General features: G+C 38.4%; 1 protein-coding gene across 2 annotated transcripts in view; it reads right to left on the bottom strand.

Annotated features, from left to right (window-relative positions):
• The window catches only part of kat6a (K(lysine) acetyltransferase 6A), a 57352-nt gene extending 35835 nt beyond the window's left edge, over positions 1–21517 (bottom strand). Inside the window, exons 1-2 of one of the 2 annotated variants that reach the window (XM_077241588.1) lie at positions 21374–21517; positions 18108–19359 (exon numbers count right to left, since the gene is read on the bottom strand). In XM_077241588.1, coding sequence (XP_077097703.1) covers positions 18108–18737 — 630 coding nt within the window. In that variant the 5' untranslated portion in view covers positions 18738–19359; positions 21374–21517. Of the gene's footprint in view, positions 1–18107; positions 19360–21072; positions 21159–21373 lie in introns of those variants that run through there. The other variant, XM_077241589.1, reaches the window with a different exon arrangement.
• Positions 21518–22653: the final 1136 nt, after the last annotated feature.

The following is a 22653-nucleotide window of genomic DNA, read 5'->3' as shown; positions in this document are numbered from 1 at the left end:
ACATCTAACAGCAGGAAGCAATGAAGCAGAGAACATGTGTGTGCTAAATAATGGTCAACCTTGTAAAGCTCAAGTCCATCATGGGACATGATGACCATACGATGCCTGAGGTCATGAAAGAGTCAACGTGAAGAGATGCAGTCACACATAAAGCAAGGTGCAATTAAAGGGTTAGTTCACCCAAAAATGAAAATTATGTCATTAATGACTCACCCTCATGTCGTTCCAAGCCCGTAAGACCTCCGTTCATCTTCGGAACACAGTTTAAGAGATTTTAGATTCAGTCCGAGAGCTTTTTGTCCCTCCATTGAAAATCTATGTGCGGTATACTGTCCTTGTCCAGAAAGGCAATAAAGACATCATCAAAGTAGTCCATGTGACCTCAGTGGGTTAGTTAGAATTTTTTGAAGCATCGAAAATACATTTTGTTCAAAAAATAACAAAAACGACGACTTTATTCAGCATTGTATTCTCTTCCGGTTCTGTTGTCAATCCGCGTTCATGAGTCCGCTGACGTAAGACGAGCTGACGTGTAATACAATGCTGAATAAAGTCATCGTTTTTGTTATTTTTGGAACAAAATGTATTTTCGATGCTTCAAAAAATTCAAAAAATTCTAACCTGAGGTCACGTGGACTACTTTGATGATGTCTTTATTGCCTTTCTGGAAAAGGACAGTATACCGTACATTAGGGGTGTGCCATATCATACCGTCCACGATAATACCGGTATACATTTTTACATGATAAAAAAAAAGTGTCATATCGCGATATCAATGATATAGCGACGCGATGACGTATTTACGTTCCCTAGCACGCACAACAACAACACCTGTCTGAGCGCGAGAGCAGTCTGTCAGCCTCCGATGATGATTTAGCAAGTTCACAAACAGCTTGAGTGTTCAGCGGGGCTGCCGACGCGCGTCTTCTCTCGCGCACGTTTAGGAGTCGGGACATGACTGAATGGTCTCTTGCACAATCAGGCCATCAGTGCATCGTAACTAAAGTTTATAATTTTCAAGTCTTCTTAATTCTTATCAGTTTAAACATTCAAGCAGTTTTAAACTATCCAGTAAGCTACTCGCGCACTCTCTGAGAGAGTTGCACTGCGTGCATACATAGAGCACAGCTCGCGAGAAACTAAAGTTATTTTTCGCGGATTATATCGCTTTAATGGGGGGAAAACGCAAAATTGTGTAAAACTTCCGGTCATGGTAAGTATACTCATAAACACAGTCGGTTATGTATAAAACGCATGTGACAGTGTGACAAGACAGTATAATGGAAACAGCAATGGATCCGTGCACTAGCTGTAAAAGTGACAGCAGCCATAGGCTATGCGTCTGTCATTAATGTTGGCGTCAAAACAACAAAAGATAGCTTTAATTGTAATAAATGAGAATTATTAGCCTATGTATTTAATTTAATCAGGAAACAGAACTAAAAGACTGTGTTATTTTACATTTGATTACTTTATTATGTTTCTGTAGTATTTCTGAATACTGGTGTTAGACCTACACACATTTAACATTTAATTCAAAGATTGAAATCAAGCTTCCTTGTGTTGTGTAAACTCTTAACAACAAAATTACCACATTGTAAAAACGCAATGAGTGAGCAAACATTTAGGCGAGATAAACATAATAAGAAAATTTTCAACAACAACAAAAAAAAAATGTCTATATCGTCATAAATATCATTATCGCAAATATTCTTGAAATATCGTGATAGAATTTTGAGGCTATATCGCCCACCCCTACCGTACATAGATTTTCAGTGGAGGGACAGAAAACTCTCGGACTAAATCTAAAATATCTTTAACTTGTGTTCCGAAGATGAACGGAGGTCTTACGGGCTTGGAACGACATGAGGGTGAGTCATTAATGACATAATTTTCATTTTTGGGTGAACTAACCCTTTAAGATTTAAGTAGGATACATTTATAGATCTAAAACAGTTTCCCTTTAAGAAACTTGTGCATAGTTATGAAATATTTAGCTATCCATATTGCAAATACAAAACCATCCAGCGCAATCCACACTTTCTATTTTCTTACACCATCACAAGAAAATTTCAGCATTGTTGTTTCTGTCCTCACTAAAAGCAACACTGTAAAAAGAAAAACAAAAAAAAAACAACAACAACAAAAACAACAACAAAGAATAATCGTTCAATACACAACAGGAAGCTGGATCTTAAACTATTGAGAATGTGTCAGCTGATAACTGTGCATTTTGGCTGATAAACAGAAGATCCAAAATCTACAACAAATTCGACAAACAACAAATTCGATTTATTTTGAATAAATAGAGGAAATATTGTATATCGAACGTGTTCATTGAATTTACTTAATTCTGCATACATGATGCATCCCATTTGCTATCCTTACATCTCCTTATATTTACCAGATATATATAATTTCCCACTGCATCAGCAGTCCTTAGCCACTCTGATTCTCTAATGCCTCGAACTTAGACCTATATAGAGGGATGATTGCATGTCTAATGGTTATCACACAAGTCCTGTAAACCTCTTTACATTCCAGTAACGTTTATGGTCAACTCATGCCATGCCAGATCAGTCAGGACAAAAGGGCCAACACTGATTACCTTCCAGACACATAATCAATGTACAGGGCAATTTTGTATGCGTTCTCTACAGCTTCACTTTGAAACAAGAAAAAGGTGAAAAAGTACACATTTATATGTGCTGATGGGTTTGAGGGGTGCAGGTCATTACAACAATGCTGTTCAGAGGAATGAAGAGAGTATAAAACAATAATATGCACTCAGAATTAAAAGTTATACATATCGTCCCACCTTTGTGTGTTTATTAAATATTTTGGAATAATCCTATTATGCTTTCAGCTTCCAATACAAGTGCAGAGCTATCAGCTCCTATTTAACACATTCAACAACGCTTAAATCAATTCTTTAGCCTGGGTTCCCTCATGCTGCCTTGCGCCCAGCGCGGTTTTATTCACGCTGCTGGGCAGTCTGGATTCCATGGACCAGATTTTCGCCTCAGCGAGGGGACCAATCACAGAACGAGGAAGGAGCAGCAAGACGATGACGACTGTGTTTTTTTCGATAAAAACATGTCTGTAGAGTGTCCATATATACCTTCTACTACCCTCATGTTTGTCTTGCACAAACGGCAATAGTCGCTGAACGCCATCGTGTACACATAAATCTCTGACCCATTGTCTTCTTCCTCGTCTAATTTCTGTCGCTCTACATACGTCATCTGGTATAATTGAAATGATCGACTATGAGCTACGTACAGGCGCATTTGATAGACATTCGTAGCACCCAATAAACGGCTCTGGGTATTCGTAAACCACGCCTCAAATACGAGAAAATGAACATGTGGCACCCAGACCCACGTCTCAATGAGACTAGGTCTGACATTAACCAGGCTATCAATTCCACCAAAATCACTGAAGATCTGCAAATTGCATCTGGACATGAAAATGACAAACTTACAATGAAAACCTAGAGTGCAGACTACTTTTATTTTAGGTCAATAAATCAATATCAATAAATGTAAACAACATGCATAGTGGATTGCAATATGTATTGTGAACAGTTCACACAAAATAAAAGATTAGACATTTAATTTAGCATTGAATATGGTAAACCCAGAAGGTCACACATTTGAGCTATCATGTTTATTAATAAACTGAAAATAAAATAGATAAAATATTTTATTTTCCATATATGTGCATGGGGGAGAATGACCAACTCCAAGCCTATTCAAGTCCACTCCTGATGGCTTTGTTTACAGTATCATCATGATATCAGTATCGTGTGTCGAACCAAATCGTGACATGGATATACTGGTACAATCCTTACTAGAGATTACTAGTATGAAAAATGTCCAGGTTTTACCAATTAGCTGCTCCTGATCACCATTTCAGTGGTCCATACTCACAATATGCTATGAACCTACTGAACATCATCAGGCTACAAATTCACATGACATACATTATTTGAGCATCATCAGGATTTTCACACGTCCCCAGAATGACCGCCTGAGGAACTTTCCTTCAACCCTGGAGCTTTCAGCTGTGAAAGGGCAACACGAGACTCCCATCCTTCTTACTGCTGACTCTTATACAAAACCCTCTCATCAGAACCAGCCCACTTAATGTCCTAAATACACACGCTCTCATAATAACCCCCCAAAAGCTATGAGATTTCCCATCTATACCTATGCCCCTTGTTTGACTTCAGCCCCCCCTCACTCCCCACATATGCCCTGGCAATGACCCCCTATTAGAGGAAGAACGTGTGAGCGAGTCTGCTATCATGTTTAAATGGAGGAGTGTGTCATTCGTGTGTTGACTACACAAATCGCTCCTTCATATCGGGGTCACAGCCAGTGCTCACCCATTTGCTTTGCTCCCTTCCTCACTGCACTGAAGCAGAACCCTCAATGATCATATACAGGCTACATGGGAATAGTCAGCTATATGCGGGTATAAACGGTCAAACACCACATCAGACAAGCATAAACCTGTTAGTGAAAAATCAAGTGCATTCTTCTAAATTCAAGCATTAAATCAAAGTTAAAAACAGCTGCGTTACAACTAATTCAATTGCCACAATTGATAATTGCTGCAATAAAAGCTTAAGTTGGAGCAAAACAGGGCCAAAGTGTTTCGTTTGCAATAAATAAGTTGATGACAGCTTTCTGTGTAAACCTGTAAGCAGATGAACCTAAAAACACCAAGAATGCGTTGGAGAAAAAAAGCAGCAATGCTGGGGTTTGTTGGTCATCTGGACATAAATTAATTCAAATTGCGATTACATACATTTTGTAGGACTGTCACTTATTGTCCAAAGCCAATTCTTAAATGCATTCTCATTGTATATATAGAGCTTGCCCTTTTGAAGAGCAATATTTAGACAATGACATCTTAGAGTTAAGATTAAGTTAACCCATCGCCTGAAAAGGCCCATTTTAAAAGTCAACCTCCATACATGGCGAAGGACAAAGCAATTGCAGAGATAATACTCAAAAAGATGACAAAAACATTAACACAAAAAAAAAAAAACAGTTGGTAAGAACCTAACTGATCGCTGTAAAAAGCAAACCAACAGGAGTAAAGAATCTAATTTTAGTTCAGGCACATTAAAACATGTACAGCTGCTACTAATTCACACTGAAAACAATAGTCGATTACACCGAAAACAACAGTCGATTACACTGAAAAAAAATAGCAAAATATTTAATCGTTCAAATTACTGTCGTATCAATGTTACTGTAAAGAGCAGGGTGCGAGTCGTGGAAACTGAGAAACTACAGCTCCGAAAGATGATCGGAGGAGTTACGACAGTGAAAGACGAGAAAATACCATGCCTGGGACATTAAAGGGATACTCCACTTTTTTTGGAAATAGGCTCATTTTACAACTCCCCCAGAGTTAAAGTGTTGAGTTTTACCGTTTTTGAATCCATTCAGCCGATCTCCGGTTCTGGCGGTACCACTTTTAGCATAGCTTAGCATACATCATTGAAGTGGACAAGACCATTAGCATTTCTCAAAAAAAAATGACCAAAGAGTTTCGATATTTTTCCTATTTAAAACTTGACTCTTCTGTAGTTACATCGTGCACTAAGACCGACGGAAAATGTAAAGTTGCGATTTTATAGGCTGATATGGCTGGGAACTATACTCTCACTCCTGCGTAATAATCAAGAAACTTTACTGCCGTACCATGAGTGCAGCTGGCGTAATGATATGACGCAGCACCTGACATTATTGTATATAAAACAACAAAAAATAGCATTAATTGTAAGGAATCAGGATTAATAGCCTATGTATTCAAATTATACAGGACTAAAAGACAATTCCGTGTTATTTTTTCCGTTTCTGGCATTTCTGAATACTAGTGTTAGACCTAAACTTTTCTCTTTATTTCATGTATTTGTTTGTGCTACTTTTTTCAATTTAATTCAAAGATTGAAATCAAGCTTCCTTTTGTTGTGTAAACAAAAATGACCCCATTGTAAAAACACAAATACAATGAGTGAGCAAACATTTAGCTAAACTTATTTTTTTTTTAAATTGTCTAAAAAAACTCCCCCCTCAAATTAAAAAATCCCCCCCATAAGAATGACCTAAAGTGGGATTTCCCCCCTATTTTCCAAAACGAAATTCAGGCCCTGTTGGTGATCGTTGGGAGACAAAATCGAAATTCAATTAATTGCACAGCCCTAGAACTTCATTACATTTATATTTAAAAGCACTTTACATAGCACATTAAAATAAAACACTTGGTAAAATAGATTAAGAAGTAGTACCTAATCATTTTACCTCAGATCTTATGCGTTTTCTTCATGTCACGGAAAACACTGAAATGATCACTCAAAAGACAAACGTGGTGTGGGTGGGAGTATTTTGAATTAGAAATAAAACAGAAATGTTTTATGTAAGCTGTGCCATGTTAAACTGGCATAATTCCACTAGAGCCAAGTGTAATTCAGCAAAGCAGAAGCGAGCAAATGTCCATCGCTTCAACCCTGAAAAAGAACTGAGCTTCAGAATCAGAATGAGCTTTATTCGCATAGTGTGCGGGATTTTATTATTTCCCGCACATTTATTTATGGGATTGTTTGGTTCATAGATTAAATGTTTCAAATGGATCATATGCCCAAAAATCTTTAGAGGGGTTTTACTTTTAGACCAGTCGGTTACATAAATTAGTTGACGCGACCACCCCTAGTTAAAACACTCATATATAAAAATCCACATTTCCTCTATATTTTTCTCCTGGATTTGCAATAAATGTAAAAACCTGTGCATCCTAAAAAAGAAACTTGTCATTACTATGGGGTCATTCCGTGTCAAATCGAACAAATTTGGGAAACTTTCCTGGCTCAAATTTCTTTTTTCTGTAGAAAGACAAAGATAAATAGTGATGAATGCCAAAATATTAAATGTCACATATGTATATTAACGAAGTACTTCACTATTTTGTAGAGGGGTCAAAATGACAAATTACCATCAATGATCTGAGATTTGGAGACAAATTACAAGGGGGTAAAAATGACTTTAGAAAGATGGCAGCATCATTTTATTTTTAGAGATTCACAGATTGGCAGGTCTATTAGTAAAAATCTATTGAATTTAGCGAAGTTTGTTTCACTATATGCCAACAGTGACAGTTCAAAAATGGGAAAAAGCACTTGTGTTTTTTTTTTTTTTGCCTCAAGTAGTATTAAATATATCCTTTTAGATTCTGGTTCATAATCTTTTCTTTTGGCATATAAAGGCCCTCGATGGTTCAATCCCAGATATATGGAGATCTTAATGCGGCTACTTGAGTAAATTGTAAACATTTTCAGTGGTCAAAAACCAAATGTTGGTTATTAGTTTGCATACAGCTGATACCTTTTGTCATTGGAAGAACAAATAATGTTGAAACTAGAAATATATCTCATGTTTTTCTATCAACACAATTGCATAAAACATATGTGTCTGAATGCCATAAATATTAGGTGTGGGGGAGAAAAAACGATTCTTAAACGCATGGCAATGCGGACGTGGACGATTCTGAATCGCTTCACAAATGACAAAAATAGATTTTCGGGGGAAAGAAAATTCTAACAACCTTATATTGATGGAACGCAAAAGGTGGAACTCTGAAGCGCAGTTTACTGTACTGCCCTCCACAGTCACAGTGTGTATCAGTGCAATGTCAATCAAAAAAAGTGCTCTCTGCAGACGTTCATTTACTTTTTTTGTATAAGCTGTTTTTGATTGTGGTATACAGCAACAATTTCAAGTCATAAGTCTTAGACTCTTTATTATTTATTTGTGTATAAGAGTAGCTTTGCATGTTACTACCTAATTATTCAGAATATGCATAAGTCCACAAGCATTATGTTTGTATGAGGGCTGCTGGTACATCATTCTATATTCTTTCGTATGAAAGCTGTTTGTGATTTTGCTAAAGCAAAATGTTTTTTATTGTTTTTTTTCTGAAGGATTAGCCTATATTGCTCATTGCACATAACAGGGGAATGTTGGATAGAAGTCTATTATTGTAAGTTAGATATTATGAATATGTTGAAGTTTGTATTTATTTACTACAAGTATGCTGCTAGTACAGACACACATTTCTTTTCCTGTTGGTTCTTTGCAATGTTGGGACATATGCTGGCAAATGTAACCTTACAGTTGACTTGCCAAATCACTTCCATTAGTTTTATTAATAAAATATATTGGAAGTAGATTCTTTATGGGTCATTATAAATACTTTGCTTTAAAAGTCTAGTAGTCACACACACAAAAATATGTATCGCATGTATTTTAGCACTGCAGCCCTCTGAATCGTAATTGAATTGTGAGGTCCCTAGAGATTGCCACCCCTAATAAATATTCATTTTCCAAAGTTGTCCTGCCTGTAACTCTAATTTCGAGCCGACGTCACAATTACGTCACGGCGCTAGCTGGAAGCAAAACAAAGGGAAAACTGCAGGCGGCCAATACAAACCAGCACAGATTCGGCTCCATAATAAGGAGCTTAAATTACTATTATTATTATTAAATGTCATCTTGTTGTGTTGTTGGATGCAAGAATCAATGAAAAATGAATATGCTGTATCTGGAATTTTTATTTCTAGAAAATATTCACATCATTAAAATTGCACCGTAATGTCACTCTTTACATTGACGTCTTCTTGGCGCTGGCTAGGCAGAACTGCGGATCGTACCACACAAGTCTTGTACATGACCATTCACCAAATAGTTATAGGCATCTAAAGATTTATATTAGAGATGCTCCGATCAGCATTTTTGGGGCCGATCACCGATTACCGATCACCAAAATCATGATCTGCCGATTGCCGATCACTGCCGATCACAGAATGGGAATCTTTTTTATCTATAAAAGTGTCGAAATGTGTTTATTTAATTGTATTTAGAAAATGAGATGTCTTACGGCTACTGTAGGCAAGCTTTCCCAAATAAGTCAGAGTAACATTAAATTAGGGCTGCAAATAACGATTATTTTGATAATCGATTAATCGGACGATTATTTTTTCGATTAATCGATTAATCGGATAGAAATTAAATTAGATTTTTTTTTTTATTATAACTAAATAAAACCGTAAATCAGGGTATTTATGTGTAAAAGTGTACTTTAAAAAGTGCAAAAGCCACACATTGAGTTTTACTAATATCAATATTTGCATTGTTTTTAATGATAATTGCTGATGGCAAGTTGACAAACATGATTATTGTTAAAAAAATGATATCCAACATATTATGTTTTAACACAATTTTTGTTAAAACAAATTTACACAGACATGTTGTTCAGATGTGAATATCTGAACTAAAAACAAACTAAAAACATCTAAAATATATAATTCATTTAATTTTTATTCAAAATTAATTATATATAAGGAATATAAGGATAAAGAATATAATATATATTATATATATAATATATAAAAGAATATAATATAAGGATAAATTGATTAAATAAATATAGAAAGACTGAAAACAATTGTGTGGATGTAGAGCCGCAGTAGATCGCGTTTGAAAAACAATTAAAACTTAGTAGACAAATGCTATAAAAAGAGAATGGAATGGAGGTAACGTTACCCAGCAAGCTAACAGGCTTGAGTAAAGGACAGGAGAAATTATGCATTAGTGCACAAGCATTCGCTGAAAACCACTGAGTACAGTGACTAAAAAACAATGTTTTACTGCTGCTGTTATTAACTGCCTTTGTATTTAATGCTTCACTTTGTAAACACCGTTTTAATTTAACCTATTTCTGCGGTAGCGCTATTTTAATCCATCACTTACGTTGCGAGCGAACTGATTGCACAACCTGATGCTCGAGACAAAATACAGACATCCCGGAAGTCCCGGGAGTCTCCCGCATATTGATTGCGGCTCCCTGATGCCCGCGAATTAGTTCAAACTCCCGAAATCTAGAGCGCGCAAGCAAGAGCGCGCATGCGAGACAGAAGAGACTGCTCCAAACCGTGTAGCGCGCGCGCTCGGCAGAGCGCCTGAGGGAGAGAGACCTTGCGTGTGTGTGCGTACCAGTAAACGCTCCCCGTGACGTAAGCAGACCAACTAATCGATAATAACATTCGTTGACAACGATTTTCATAATCGATTATAATCGATTTTATCGATTAGTTGTTGCATCCCTACATTAAATTATTCCAAACAAAGAGGGGTCAGGCAGACCAACACACATCAGATCAGCCTAATGGGAGGGGATCAAGTTCACTTAGGCATATTTGGAAATTGTAGCCTCTTAATACACCCACTACATTTACTAATTGGCAACAAAATGGACAACTTGTTACACCAAAACTGGCTACTGATAAAAGGACAAAACTATGGCAAGTTTTTTTCTGTTATTATTATGAACGTCTGATGTAGTTGAGCAGAATGCTCTTTTATGAAGTTACTTCATTAAAGGACATATTTAATGAGATTATGCCTGAAAAGGTTTTGGATTTTTTATCATATGTTCATTTAAAAATATATATTGTATAAAATTACTTCTTGTTTTGTTTTATTGTATTTATATGATATTTGTATTTTTATAATTGAATTTTTGCCATGAAAATAGCTTTGAATGCTGACATGGCATTAAATAAAATAATCTGAATCTGATGTAGTTGAGGAACTAACTACGTCAGATCAAAAAAAAAAATACCACCACCACTTTTGAAACATTGCGGCACGAATGTACCAATACAAATAAATAAAAACATTTCCAGTTAACTCAGAGCATTCATTTTGTTCATTTGTTAAATAAGAGGCGATCTAGCGCTGAAATGGTTTTTTTTTATCAAGTGATCAAAGTGCTCGTTGCCGCAGCGATCAGTGGCGCAGATACCGCATTCTGTTGTGGCTCGCGCGGTCATCACTCGGACGCGCGCTTCAATCCGTTGGGAGACTCCCTATTCGTTCCGGTGAAGGAGAATTCATTTTGCCACTGCCAAGCTCCACTCTGCTGTTGTGTGCCCGTGCGCCACGAATGCAGGTGGGAAAAAGTCGCGCGAGTAATTTACGTCACGTGATCGGCTTTTTTGATCGGCGCTTTTGGGGTTCGCCGATCAATCTATTTTTAGCCAATATCGGCCGATCATGATCGGCGTCCGATCAATCGGAGCATCCCTAATTTATATGACCCCAGTATGTCTTTACGCTCGGTTTCTCTATCGGATAGGTGTAGGACTGAGCCTAGCGTTAACGTTAATCCTGTCAGATCGTCCATCCATTGCCTGAGCGTGTACGGGTCAGCCAATCTGGTTCCGTCTGTTAAAATTAACTTTTGCAAATAACAATCGCGGTCCTGGACAGTGAGTGACCTTGCACATTAAGATAAAATCGATAAGATAAAAAAAGATAAGATAAAATTTCTCCTGTCATTGCAAGTTTTGTTAGCTTGTTTTTTAACAAACTAACGTTAGGGAAGCGGCCAGAGGGATCGTTCTGCAACCACCTAAGCTCCGCCCACAGAAAAACGTCACCATGTTTACCAACTGAAAAGGGGTCTATATAGTTCAGTCAAATAGATATGGGGATCTCAAAGCAGCTCCATGTTCACTGTGATCGAAAATCAAATGTGCTTCACTTTGTTTGCACAAAGCTGATACTTATTGCATTTAAAGAGGAATGTCTGAAGAATAAATAATGTCTATTAACTAGAAATGTATCTTATTTCCCTCTATCAAAAGAATTGCATAAAACTTATGCTAACTCTTGACTAAAAAAATTCATTGAAAATGGTTGAGGCACATTAACATGCTCTCAAACTAGTGATGCACCGATGTGAAAATTGTGGCCGATACCGAAAACCGATATTAATATTGCTGTTATGGCCGATACCGATATTTACCGATGTCGATATCTCTGTAGGCTATAGAAAACAAATTTTCTTTCTAGAAAACAAAGAGCTATTTTTACTTTTGTAATTTATTTTCAGAAATGACTGATATTGGGCACCTTTACCTAAATATGTCAGATTTTCAGAAGAAAAAATTAATTTTTATATAAAAATACATTTTTATAAAGGATACAAATGTGTCCTGAATTCACACTATGAATAAGCCAGCCTTGAGTATTCTCAATAAAAATCTAACTCACTTGAGACCAAGTCACTATATTCTGTGAACATTGTACAACAGTTCAAAACTTTAAAGTACAGTAGCCTACTGTCCTACTAAAGACCTTAACTTCTTATTTATAGCACAATGTTATGATAACACTAAAATGTAAGCAATATTAACCCTATTAGACTCACTATGATAAAAATGGCTTCACATGTATAAACAAGAAGTTGAAGTAGTAAGAATAGTTGGAATGTCCTGTATGAACAAAATGACGGAGTATGTTTTTATGTTTCCACTGTTCGATCGCGCCCGCGCCTCTCTCTCTCTCACATGGGCGAGACACACACACACACACACACACACACACACACGCACGCACACGCACGCACGCACGCACACGCACGCACGCACACGCACGCGCACGCACGCATTTCAATCTTGACGTCGCAGCCTAGCTGTTCATAATAGTCACAGAGCTTCAGAGCTAAGGCAGGGGTACAGATTAGGAGTCCCTAAAGAACTGTATCTAGTAGTTCCGCATTGTAATGGATTTGCTTTCTTGTCGGTTGTTCGACATGGATTTTAACCAGGGTTCAAAAGGTAGGCTCTAAATTACTACATTCCTGCTGCTGGTGTATAATGGGTGTGTCGTTGCGGCTACAACCAACAAACCCGCGTAGTTTTCAGTCAGTGGACTGTCATTGACAGGCGAGAGCTAGCATTTTATTTCAGTTGTAGCCTACATGTAGCGTTGTATTACGGGCTGTGAAATAAGATATCCTACAGGCCTGCTCTAATGCAGCGCTTTTTACTAGGTAAGTTGTTTATTATGGCTCGAAACGTGTTTGTGTCTAGTTTGTGAAGTAGCATTGCTAGCTAAAGGCTTATCACTTAACATAACATGTAACTTACATGTGTGTCTGAGGTGATTTCATTGCTACATCATAACCCCGTAACTCCAGCGTGGCAATACTTTGATGGTCGGTCAGAACAAGGCAGAGTGCCGTAACTTGCCGCCTCCAGCACCTGCTTCAGCAAATTATGTGTGTAATGTCTGCGCTCATGGAAAAACAAACATCCCCGCCCCCAAATAAGCCTACACACACATCAAATACACAGGAATGATTATCGGCCTGTTCACATCGGCCCTATTTTGACATCGGAACGATACTGATGTGTAAAAAAATGACCATATCGGCCGATATTATATCGGTGGCCGATATATTGTGCAACACTATCTCAAACATATCTCTAGGATTGAACCATCGAGGGCCTTTAAAATGAAGATTCCAATAAAAATGGTTGTTAGGAACCAGAATCTAAAAGGATATTAAAGATATCTGCCATTTTTGAATAGTCACCATTAGCAATCTTTGTTGCATTAAATGCCAAAGTCAACCGATTTTTCTAATAGACCTGCACCTGCCAATCTCTGTGTAAAAATAAAATAATGATGCTGCCATTTTTCTAAGGTCATTTTTACACCCCTATAATTTGTCTCCAAATTTCAGATGAAAATTGTCATTGTGACCACCCTCTAAAAAATAGTGAATTACTCAGTAAATAATATACATCTGTGACATTTATTTAGGCTTTCATCACCATTTATGTTTGTCTTTCTACAGAAAAACTATTAACAAAATAAAAAATTTGAGCCAGGGACCTCTGGTTGAGTTGACACGGAATGACCCTGTGGTGGACCAATCTAAAACAAGCCAAGATTATATTCTAAACCTTTTCTACAACTGCAGATGTGTGGTCATGTGACATCAGGCCACTTGTAGAAGCCTTTCCAGAGCCAGACACAAAACACATGGAGAACCTTGGAAGCGTGTAACAACTTTAACATCATGTTCACAAATCAAAACACAGACCTGAACAGCAACAAACTGAGCTCAAATTTAGCATGGCATCTTTCTGACAGCCAACACCCTGCAGTGAACATCATGGATGTGACCCATATCAGATGTGATAGCAGGGGTGGGTGGGTGCGAATGCGTGTGTGTTTAGCCTCTGGGGAGCATAAGGCAGAGATGCTATTTATCAGGTTACAAAAAAGTGGGTGTGTATTGTGCTCTCTTGTCGCCTGTATGTCTGCAGTTCAGCCTCTATCTCTCTCTCTTCATCCCTCGCTCTCTCTCGTGCAGAATGGTATGGAGTTTATCAGTCTGAGCATGTGTGGATCTCTTCTGCCAACGCTACACGTTGTACAAAACCTTCCATTTCACCTATCCCATCTAACACATAAACCCTTGTTTTTTCATACATTTCTAAACATAAACGAGCAGGCGCACTCTCTCATTCACTCACATGTTGTCTTTCTCTTTCTCTCCCAACCAACACAAGCCCATCATGCAGCTGGTAGCCTAGGCAGGAAGCAAAACTCACGTGACCTCCCATTCTTGACCATCTCTGTAATGTTTTCTTTCAGACTATCTGGCTTAAACAAGGTATTTCAGACTGACAACTGCAGTATTTTGAGAAACTGTCCCTACCCTGGATGTACTGAACATGCAACCTTAGAAATAAACTCCTGAAATCCATTAGGATGTCATCTAAACAAGTTCAAATCTGCAAAGGGGTAATAATGGAACAACAGTTTTAAAAAGTGACTTTTTTTACTATCTTTTACAACAGGATGTGCATTTTCATGGGTTTAAATAAAATATTTTTGTTATAAGAGACAATAAAACGACATTACTCATTACAACCACTCTTTTCCAGGTAAAAAAATGAACTATATTTTCAAAAGTCAAAGAATCTGCGACCGCTGAATGTAAAATTGTCACGCGCCTACAGACTAACTTTTTTTACTAGAAGCACTGTAGCCCCTTACTGCTAATCTTTAGGAGCACAAGCTGAATATTTAGATACACACCTTAAATCAGCCTGCAACGCAGTTATACCCCCCCCCCCCAATTTTGACTATTACTAGCAAACCCCTTGGTAATAAATAGATTTAACTTACAGAAATTACAATGTGCAGTTTATTATAAGTTCACAGGGCTCCAGACTAACATTTGAGGGCAGCAGTACCTAGTACAGAGTCACTAGTTCCACAGAGAGTATTTAGTAGCACTGGGGGATGACAATAAAGCACTGAGCTTAAGTTGAGGTGTAGATAAAATTAGCTTTAATATTAAGACATTATGAATGATAATAGGGCTGCACGATATTGGGAAAAAATTACATTGCGATATTTTATTTTTCTGCGATATATATTGCGATATGAAAACAATTTCACCCAATGACTTAAATAGCTTTCTTTGGAAAGAATGAATCATCTGAATGACTGGGGTGATTTTGTAAAGGAGTAAATCTGCATAGATTCTATTAACTAATGTAGTTAACTAGAGTTTAATAAATGGAACCTTATTGTAAAGTGTTTCCGATTTGTTATATCTCGTGAGTTCATTGTTGGACAGATAAGTTGTTTTAACCATTCATTAAAGTGAATCGGTTCAAATGAATCATTAGTTCGCGAATTGGAGGTGTCATTAACGGACCACGGCACACGTTGTGTGATTATCCCGGCAGTTAGGACATCGCACAAGATTGGTCTCAACACAGAAAACATTTCATCACTGGATAGATTTTTTTTGTTTTGTTTATTGAAAGTGTGGTTTATCTGAATGTGTGGAACGCTTTTCAGAGAATATTTTTTTTAGCACAATTCACAACCAGCGGTTGTTCAGGAAAAAAATATATCCAAATGCTTCACCTGAAACTTCGGTCTTCAGACCTTTTACCATTGTGTATTCTCAAAGATATTCAGTCAACTCAATTCATTAATATGCGCGAGGGAGAGAGAGAGCAAGACAGTTTGAAAACGGTGAGAGTGCGCGCGCGACCGGGGCTCTCTCTCTCGGCTCGTTCTCTCAGTTTTGCGCAGCAGTCAGTCATCTATCACTCACCGGTCAAATAAGGCTTTGGCGGGACAAAAATACGCTTTGGCGGTCGCCAAAAATTGTTCAATGGAGGAAGGGCATTCTGACTTTATTTTGAATTCTCGTGTTCGTTCAAGCTCAGAAATAAGAGAAAGACCACTGATCTGCCCGGCTCACAGAAAACAACGCGCAAGTTCCAGTCTTCTTACGCTTGATGTTTAAACTGACAGGACTTAAAAACACATGCAAATGATAAACTTTCACTATATGATGGTTAAACTTTGCAATTAATCCGGAGCTGCTGGCCCGTACAGATCATGAATCACGGATCAACTACTGTACGACTTAGGCCTACATCGCAACATCCTGCGATGTGACTATCGTGGATGCGCACATCGCGATATCGATGCTAAAACGACACATCGTGCAGCCCTACATGATAATTAATTAAAAATCAAAACTAGTGGAAAAAAATATTAGGGAGTGGAAATAGCTAATAAGCCAATAAGTGCTCAATGGTTACAATGGTAAATTAATGTTTTTTTTTTTTTTTGTTCTTTAAATAAGTGTGAGTTTTCCTACATCTTGAAATTTAGTTTTATAAATGGGGACGATATTTGAAGGATGAACAAATAATGTTTTGGTCATCACATTAAAAATAACATTGAAGATAATATTAGTTTTGAAGTGCTGGAAAAAGTGTAGGCCTAGTACTCGTAAGCGTTTGAATATTTATTAAAGCACGATCGGTCATTTCAAAAATAAATAAAAAAGTTTAAGTTTTATAAGCACAAATGCTCACCTCTGTTCTGTGATGCACGTTCGTGACTCTCCTGTTCGAACTCGTTCATCAAAATGAATGAATCTTTTTTCGAGTCATTTGTTCGTTGAATGAACGAAATGACTTGAAAAAAGACTCGTTCAAAATTAACAAATCTTTTTTCGAGTCATTTCGTTCGTTGAATGAACAAAATGACTCGAAAAAAGATTTGTTCATTTTGATGAACGTGTTCGAACAGGAGAGTCACGAACGTGCATCACAGAACAGAGCAAGGTGAGCATTTGTGCTTATAAAACTTAAACTTTTTTATTTGTTTTTGAAATGACCGATCGTTTCGCAAGAGAAGAGCCTTATTCATCGTCTGGTGTCGTTTAAAGCTGCACTGAAACTGTCATTAGGACCTTGGACCGTTTGGTACCCAATGAAGTCCATTATATGGAGAAAAATCCTAGAATGTTTTCATCAAAAACCTTAATTTCTTTTTGACTGAAGAAAGAAAGACATGGACATCTTGGATGACTTGGGGGTGAGTAAATTATCAGCAAAAGTATTTTAAAAAGTGAACTACTCCTTTAAGCCATGAACCAAACCAACCAGCTATGAAGTAAATCACAACATTACAAATTTGATTTGAAGCAAAAACGTATTGCAAATGAAAAATAAAACTACTCATTTAAAGTTTGTGATTTCATCTATACAAACAATAGTCTATATTTTAAATATATTGCAAAATAAGTATAATATACAAATTATATATATTTTTTAAAACATTTTTTGAGAGCGTAGGGAGACCAACTCGATAAAATAATTTGCGGTGCTTCATAACAGAGGGCTGACCTTCAGGGCTCTCATTTTTTGCGATTTGCTTTCTGCGACTCTCTGATTGGTGGAATTTTCTTGTAGCATCATGATTAATGTAGCCTAGTTTTCACAACAAATTCTGCAGTTAAACACGATTATATTAAAAAATATGTTTGTAAACCCTAACAGACAGCTTCAACAAAAGCATATAACACTGATTAACAACCATGTTGCTCACAATTGTCTGACTTTTAAGAATTAAGTTATTGTTAAAAATAAGTTTTCAAACTGTTACACTCTATAGAAAATGTCAGAAATGTAACATGCACATTACGTGGATGCCTTTAACATGCTCAATTATTTCTGGACATTTTAGCAATTGTACGAAATCTGTTTGCCAACTCAAATCATGTCACAGCTGAGAGCCGGTTTTTGAAACAGAAGTGAAATATGTAAATATAGGTCATCAGAAAAGGAAACTGAAAGTTTGCTTTGTTCACTACACGCAGAAAATTTCAAAACGTTCAAAAAAACTTCAGCTCACCCGATCTTGTTCGTGGGGCAGCAGACGCACCGGAGGCAGAGAATCCAGAGACACACAGCCCGTCCCGTCATTATGAGAACTCCTACTTACCAACCGGAAGAGCGGTCCTTGTTTTACCACCCGCCCGTGAGCTGCGGCCCGCTTCAGAGCAAGCCGAAGCTGCTGGTGGAAAATGCCTGGCCCCATAGATCCACTGCCAGACAGATAACCTGCAACATCTGCCTGGCATTTCAGAAAGCGTTCAATGCTCTTTAGGGATGATCCACCAGGTTCGTGAAGCCCCTCCAGAGAGCGCTTTATGAGTTTGTTCCAGTCCAAGCCTGGTTTTTTGCTGGAGCTTGAGGTGCTGGAAGTGCCTCCAACTCCTGCCGCCCTGGGTTTTGGGAGTGATAAACGTCCAGGGTTATCAGGGTCCTTGTATGAGTTGAGCCCCTTGTTGGAGACCTTGAGTATGGAGCCATCTTTAACACTGAGCTCGAGGTGCTCCAGAACCGTCTTGCGGTCAAGCCCATGGGACATTGACACAGCATTGCAGATGCGCTCTTCGGACGGCCGCTGTTTTTGCTTTTTCACCTTCTTGATGGCTTCCAAGATCCAGGTGGTGTATAACGGGTTGGCCAGCTTCACCATGGCTGCTGTAATAACTGCTGGGCCAAAGCCCAACACACTCTCACAACCGCTAGGGAGCACCCAGCGGCCTCAGCCCTGGCGCTGCCTCAACGTCGTTGTCCTCCTCCTCCTCTCTCTTCTTCCAGGAGGCTATCCTTTGTCCCGGGGAGGTGTAGTAAGTCTCTCTGTGCCTGAGCAGGAGCTGTTAGTGAGGGAGCCGATCACCATAGCATAGGCTCCCTAAATCCCCCCCCCCCAACCTCGAAAAGATTCCCCTAACCCAGTGACCCTTCCTCCTGAAGGGCTGCCACACCAAAGCAAAGAGGTGAGGTATGCAACAGGCGGACACGTCTTATTTGCCCGTCTCAAAAGCAGTCAGTAAAGTAGAATCCTCAATTCTGACGGTTAGTGTTATCCGTTTAGATGGAGCATCTTTGTTAAGAATTGTGACAGCACTTTCAGAGAGTTTCGTTTTCTTCTGTTGCGGAAACGTAAGTGTGAAAATACTGTCCAGTAGTTCGTTCCTTCCTTGTTGATCCTCCTAGCGCTGTTGGAACAAGCGGTCCTGAACAGAACTCTCACTCCAGGAAGCGACACAGGCTGACCATCTTCCTACTGGGTATTCTTCAGAAACTCCTGCAACCTGCACACACAAAAAAACATGAAAAGGATCAGCATCTGAAAAGCACACAAAAAACATAGCAACCAACAAAATTATTGAACACTCATATTAATCATCCAGCATATAAAAAAGGGCCGAAAACAAACAGTTTTACAGAAAAACACAGCCTCACTAAAGGAGGGTAAAATATGCATTAAATGCACAATGACAGCAAACTAACTCCACACCACACTTCAGAAATGTTTGTAGTGTTTAACTACCATGTACTTATGTTACAAAAATAAATATATATTGGTACAATGTACTTAATGTCTTAAGTATGTGTTATTGTTAAACACTTTTGCTGCTATTGAGGTGGGATACTGTTAAGGCTACTGAAAGGTGGTATGGTTAGTTTAGTTTTAAGGGTGGGTCCACAGTGCAATTATAGATGCAACTATAGAAATGAATTACAGATGTAATTACATGCACTCATACAGGTCATTATAAATACAATTACAAAATAAAAACGTACACAATAAGTGCATTGTTGTATAAAATGGTTAATAGAAATGTTAGCACATAGTTAAAAAAACTTAATATAAAGTGCATCTGAATGGTGCACTCTTAAATTTTTAAACAAAGTTAAACTTTGGTTTAAACAAGTTTAAGCCAATATTATCAACAATAATAGAACACTATTTTACAGTATCCCTGCTACACATGTACTTACTATAGTAATAGCAGTAAATCGTGCATAATTACAACCAACTAACCCTAAACAAATAGAAACCCCCATACTATAGTAAATACAATATTGCTTAGTGCTTATTTGTGTAATTACACTGTAACAATGACACCCTAATATAAAGTGTAACCTAATAATCTAAACAAAACGACTTGCAAGGGAGAACTGCCTAATAAACAGTTAAAATACACTATTTCCAATGACAGCAGATCAGTGACACAAGGGTTATATTAAAAAATATGTCTTACAACCAGAATGCCTGAAACATCCTTTTTTTAAAGTTATATGACTGAAAGAAAAAATAATCAGCACTGTTCTTTTATGAACAAAATGTAAATTTTGTAATGCAATGTCTATTATTATAACTTTAAACAGACGTGGAGCAACTTCACAGCACCTATGACAGATGGTCAGTCAGAAATCATGTGTAATGAGGTGCTAATCACATGTCAAACTGCAGCAGAAAGGAAAGCACGTAATAAATGTCAACACATGGCTAATAGTAAACAAAACAGAAACGGTTCTTGAACGTTGAAAAAATGTAAACAATATTACAAACAGCAGTTTGATAGTGGCTACACATCAGTAAATGTACTTTACTAAAGATTATTAAGGCATATAGTCCCATTCCAAACGATGTAAACTTTGAAGTAAAGAAGACAGGGGACTGAGCGGATGTTGTTAACGTTAGCTCCAAAACACAAGCAACGTGCAGCTGAGAATAAGGACAATGTTTCCTCCATTCCTCTCTGCGCCTGAGATTTCACACCATAACAATCTGAAAAAGGACTTTCTTATATATCTTTCCAACCTCATATTCCGTAAAGAAACATCGCGGCCTAACTGAAAACACAGTACCCGTAACCAGTGGCTACCGCGGTTAGCGCGCCTCAGCCGTTACAAAAAAGGGACGCCAAGATTCCTTCCTTCCTTCCCTCCCTCGCGCCAACGTTTGACGCGGCCTCAATCTCTGCCTCGGATAAGCGCATGACAAAAAAAATCCTCACGCGAGATGTTCGACTGCTCCTCCGCGCTTCCTCCACCATTTTCTCCGCCACTTCCTTCCCCGCTTACCGTAACCTACCCTCCCTACCCAACTGCGGTGGCGGTGGTAGCGGAGGAGACGAGGCCCGTGAGGGAAGTAGTTAGGCCTCGGCTAGCTCCCCCCACCCTCCCCCTTCATCTCCGCGTACCCCCCGTTCCCTCTACCTTCTCCCGCTCCTTCCCTGAAAGGCAGAACCACGAGTCCAGTTCGGGCTCTCGAGCCGAGAGCATTTTGAACGCTGAGTGTAATTGTGAGCTACTCACCAGAATTTCGGCTCGAGTGGCCGAGGAGAAGGTGCCAGAAAGGGTTGGAAACACAGACAACAACAAGCCCGAAAAATGCAGCCAGAGAGCAGTGGCTCCAGAGCTGACGCCATCTTTGAGTGAAACAGGAGCTTTGAGGGTGGGGGAGGGGGGAAACAGTCGGCGCTAGGGAGCGTCTGCATCGTGCGAATCCGAGTGAGAGAGGGAGAGGCATGGGATAAGAAAGGGACTGCAGCGGAGGAGAGAGGGGGGATACGGCTGCACACATCTGAAGGGCGAATGTCCGTTGATTCTGCGTGAAATGGAAGAAAGAGACAGATGGTAGAGCGGAAAAAAGAAAAGGCGATGTGGCACGCTTAGGGAACGTCTGAATGTTGCAGTCGCGCCTTGACAGCGACAAAAGAAATCAAAGCGATGGAGTGTGGTTTTAATGTTAGAGGGTATTTAAAGATCAAAGACGGCCCCTCGACACCTCCCATCGGGGTTCTGGGTAGCCATTCTGCTGTTTTCGTTCCCTGTTTCCAAGATAATTCAGAATGCTATACAATAATAAATAAATAAACGCAAACGACAGCGCATTTGACAAAGCATATGTTTTGATTTTGGGAACGGGGACGCACTATATAAACAATTCCTGTGAGAGTCACTACTAGATATGATTATGTAAATTTCCCGCAGTGCTGTATGAGCCAGTGATGACAGGTGACCTACACACACCTTTCCCTTCGGTGCTCCACGCGAGAGATTTTTCAATTTAACACCCACTCGGGAAATGTGAATCTGTTGCTTTAGTGCCATGCCATCCCTAGTCATTAATAGAATATTTATGATATGATGTAGTTGCGTTGTAATTGCAGTGATGTTTGAGCTGCGTGAATATATTAATATTAAGAATAGCCTACATAATTACTATTTAGAAAATGCTCTAGATAAGTTTTTAAATTCAAAAGAGGAAAGTTAGGAAACAGAGTTAAGACTATCATAATTGTTTCAGAATAATTGCAATTGTGTAATACATGTAGGGTCTTTCTTATACGCTATATCTCTGTATTTAATATCACACAATATGAATCATCAAAGCCACTACTGTTTGTTTGTTTGGTGTTTAAAATATAAAACTGATATCTCTGCTTCTTTAAATTTTCTTAATATGTAAGTGAAATTAGATAATTTATGACATACTTTGATACATCATAGTAGATCACCTGTAACTACATTATGTTAATATGGCCTTTTATATGGCTAACTGCAGAAACCAGGCTATGGTAAATTCAAGTATA

This window comes from Siphateles boraxobius, unplaced genomic scaffold, assembly GCF_051911475.1.
Source record: "Siphateles boraxobius isolate OS27281-9 unplaced genomic scaffold, OSU_SipBor_1 24, whole genome shotgun sequence".
Lineage (NCBI taxonomy): Eukaryota > Metazoa > Chordata > Actinopteri > Cypriniformes > Leuciscidae > Siphateles > Siphateles boraxobius.
This window is presented reverse-complemented; position numbering and strand designations above follow the sequence as displayed.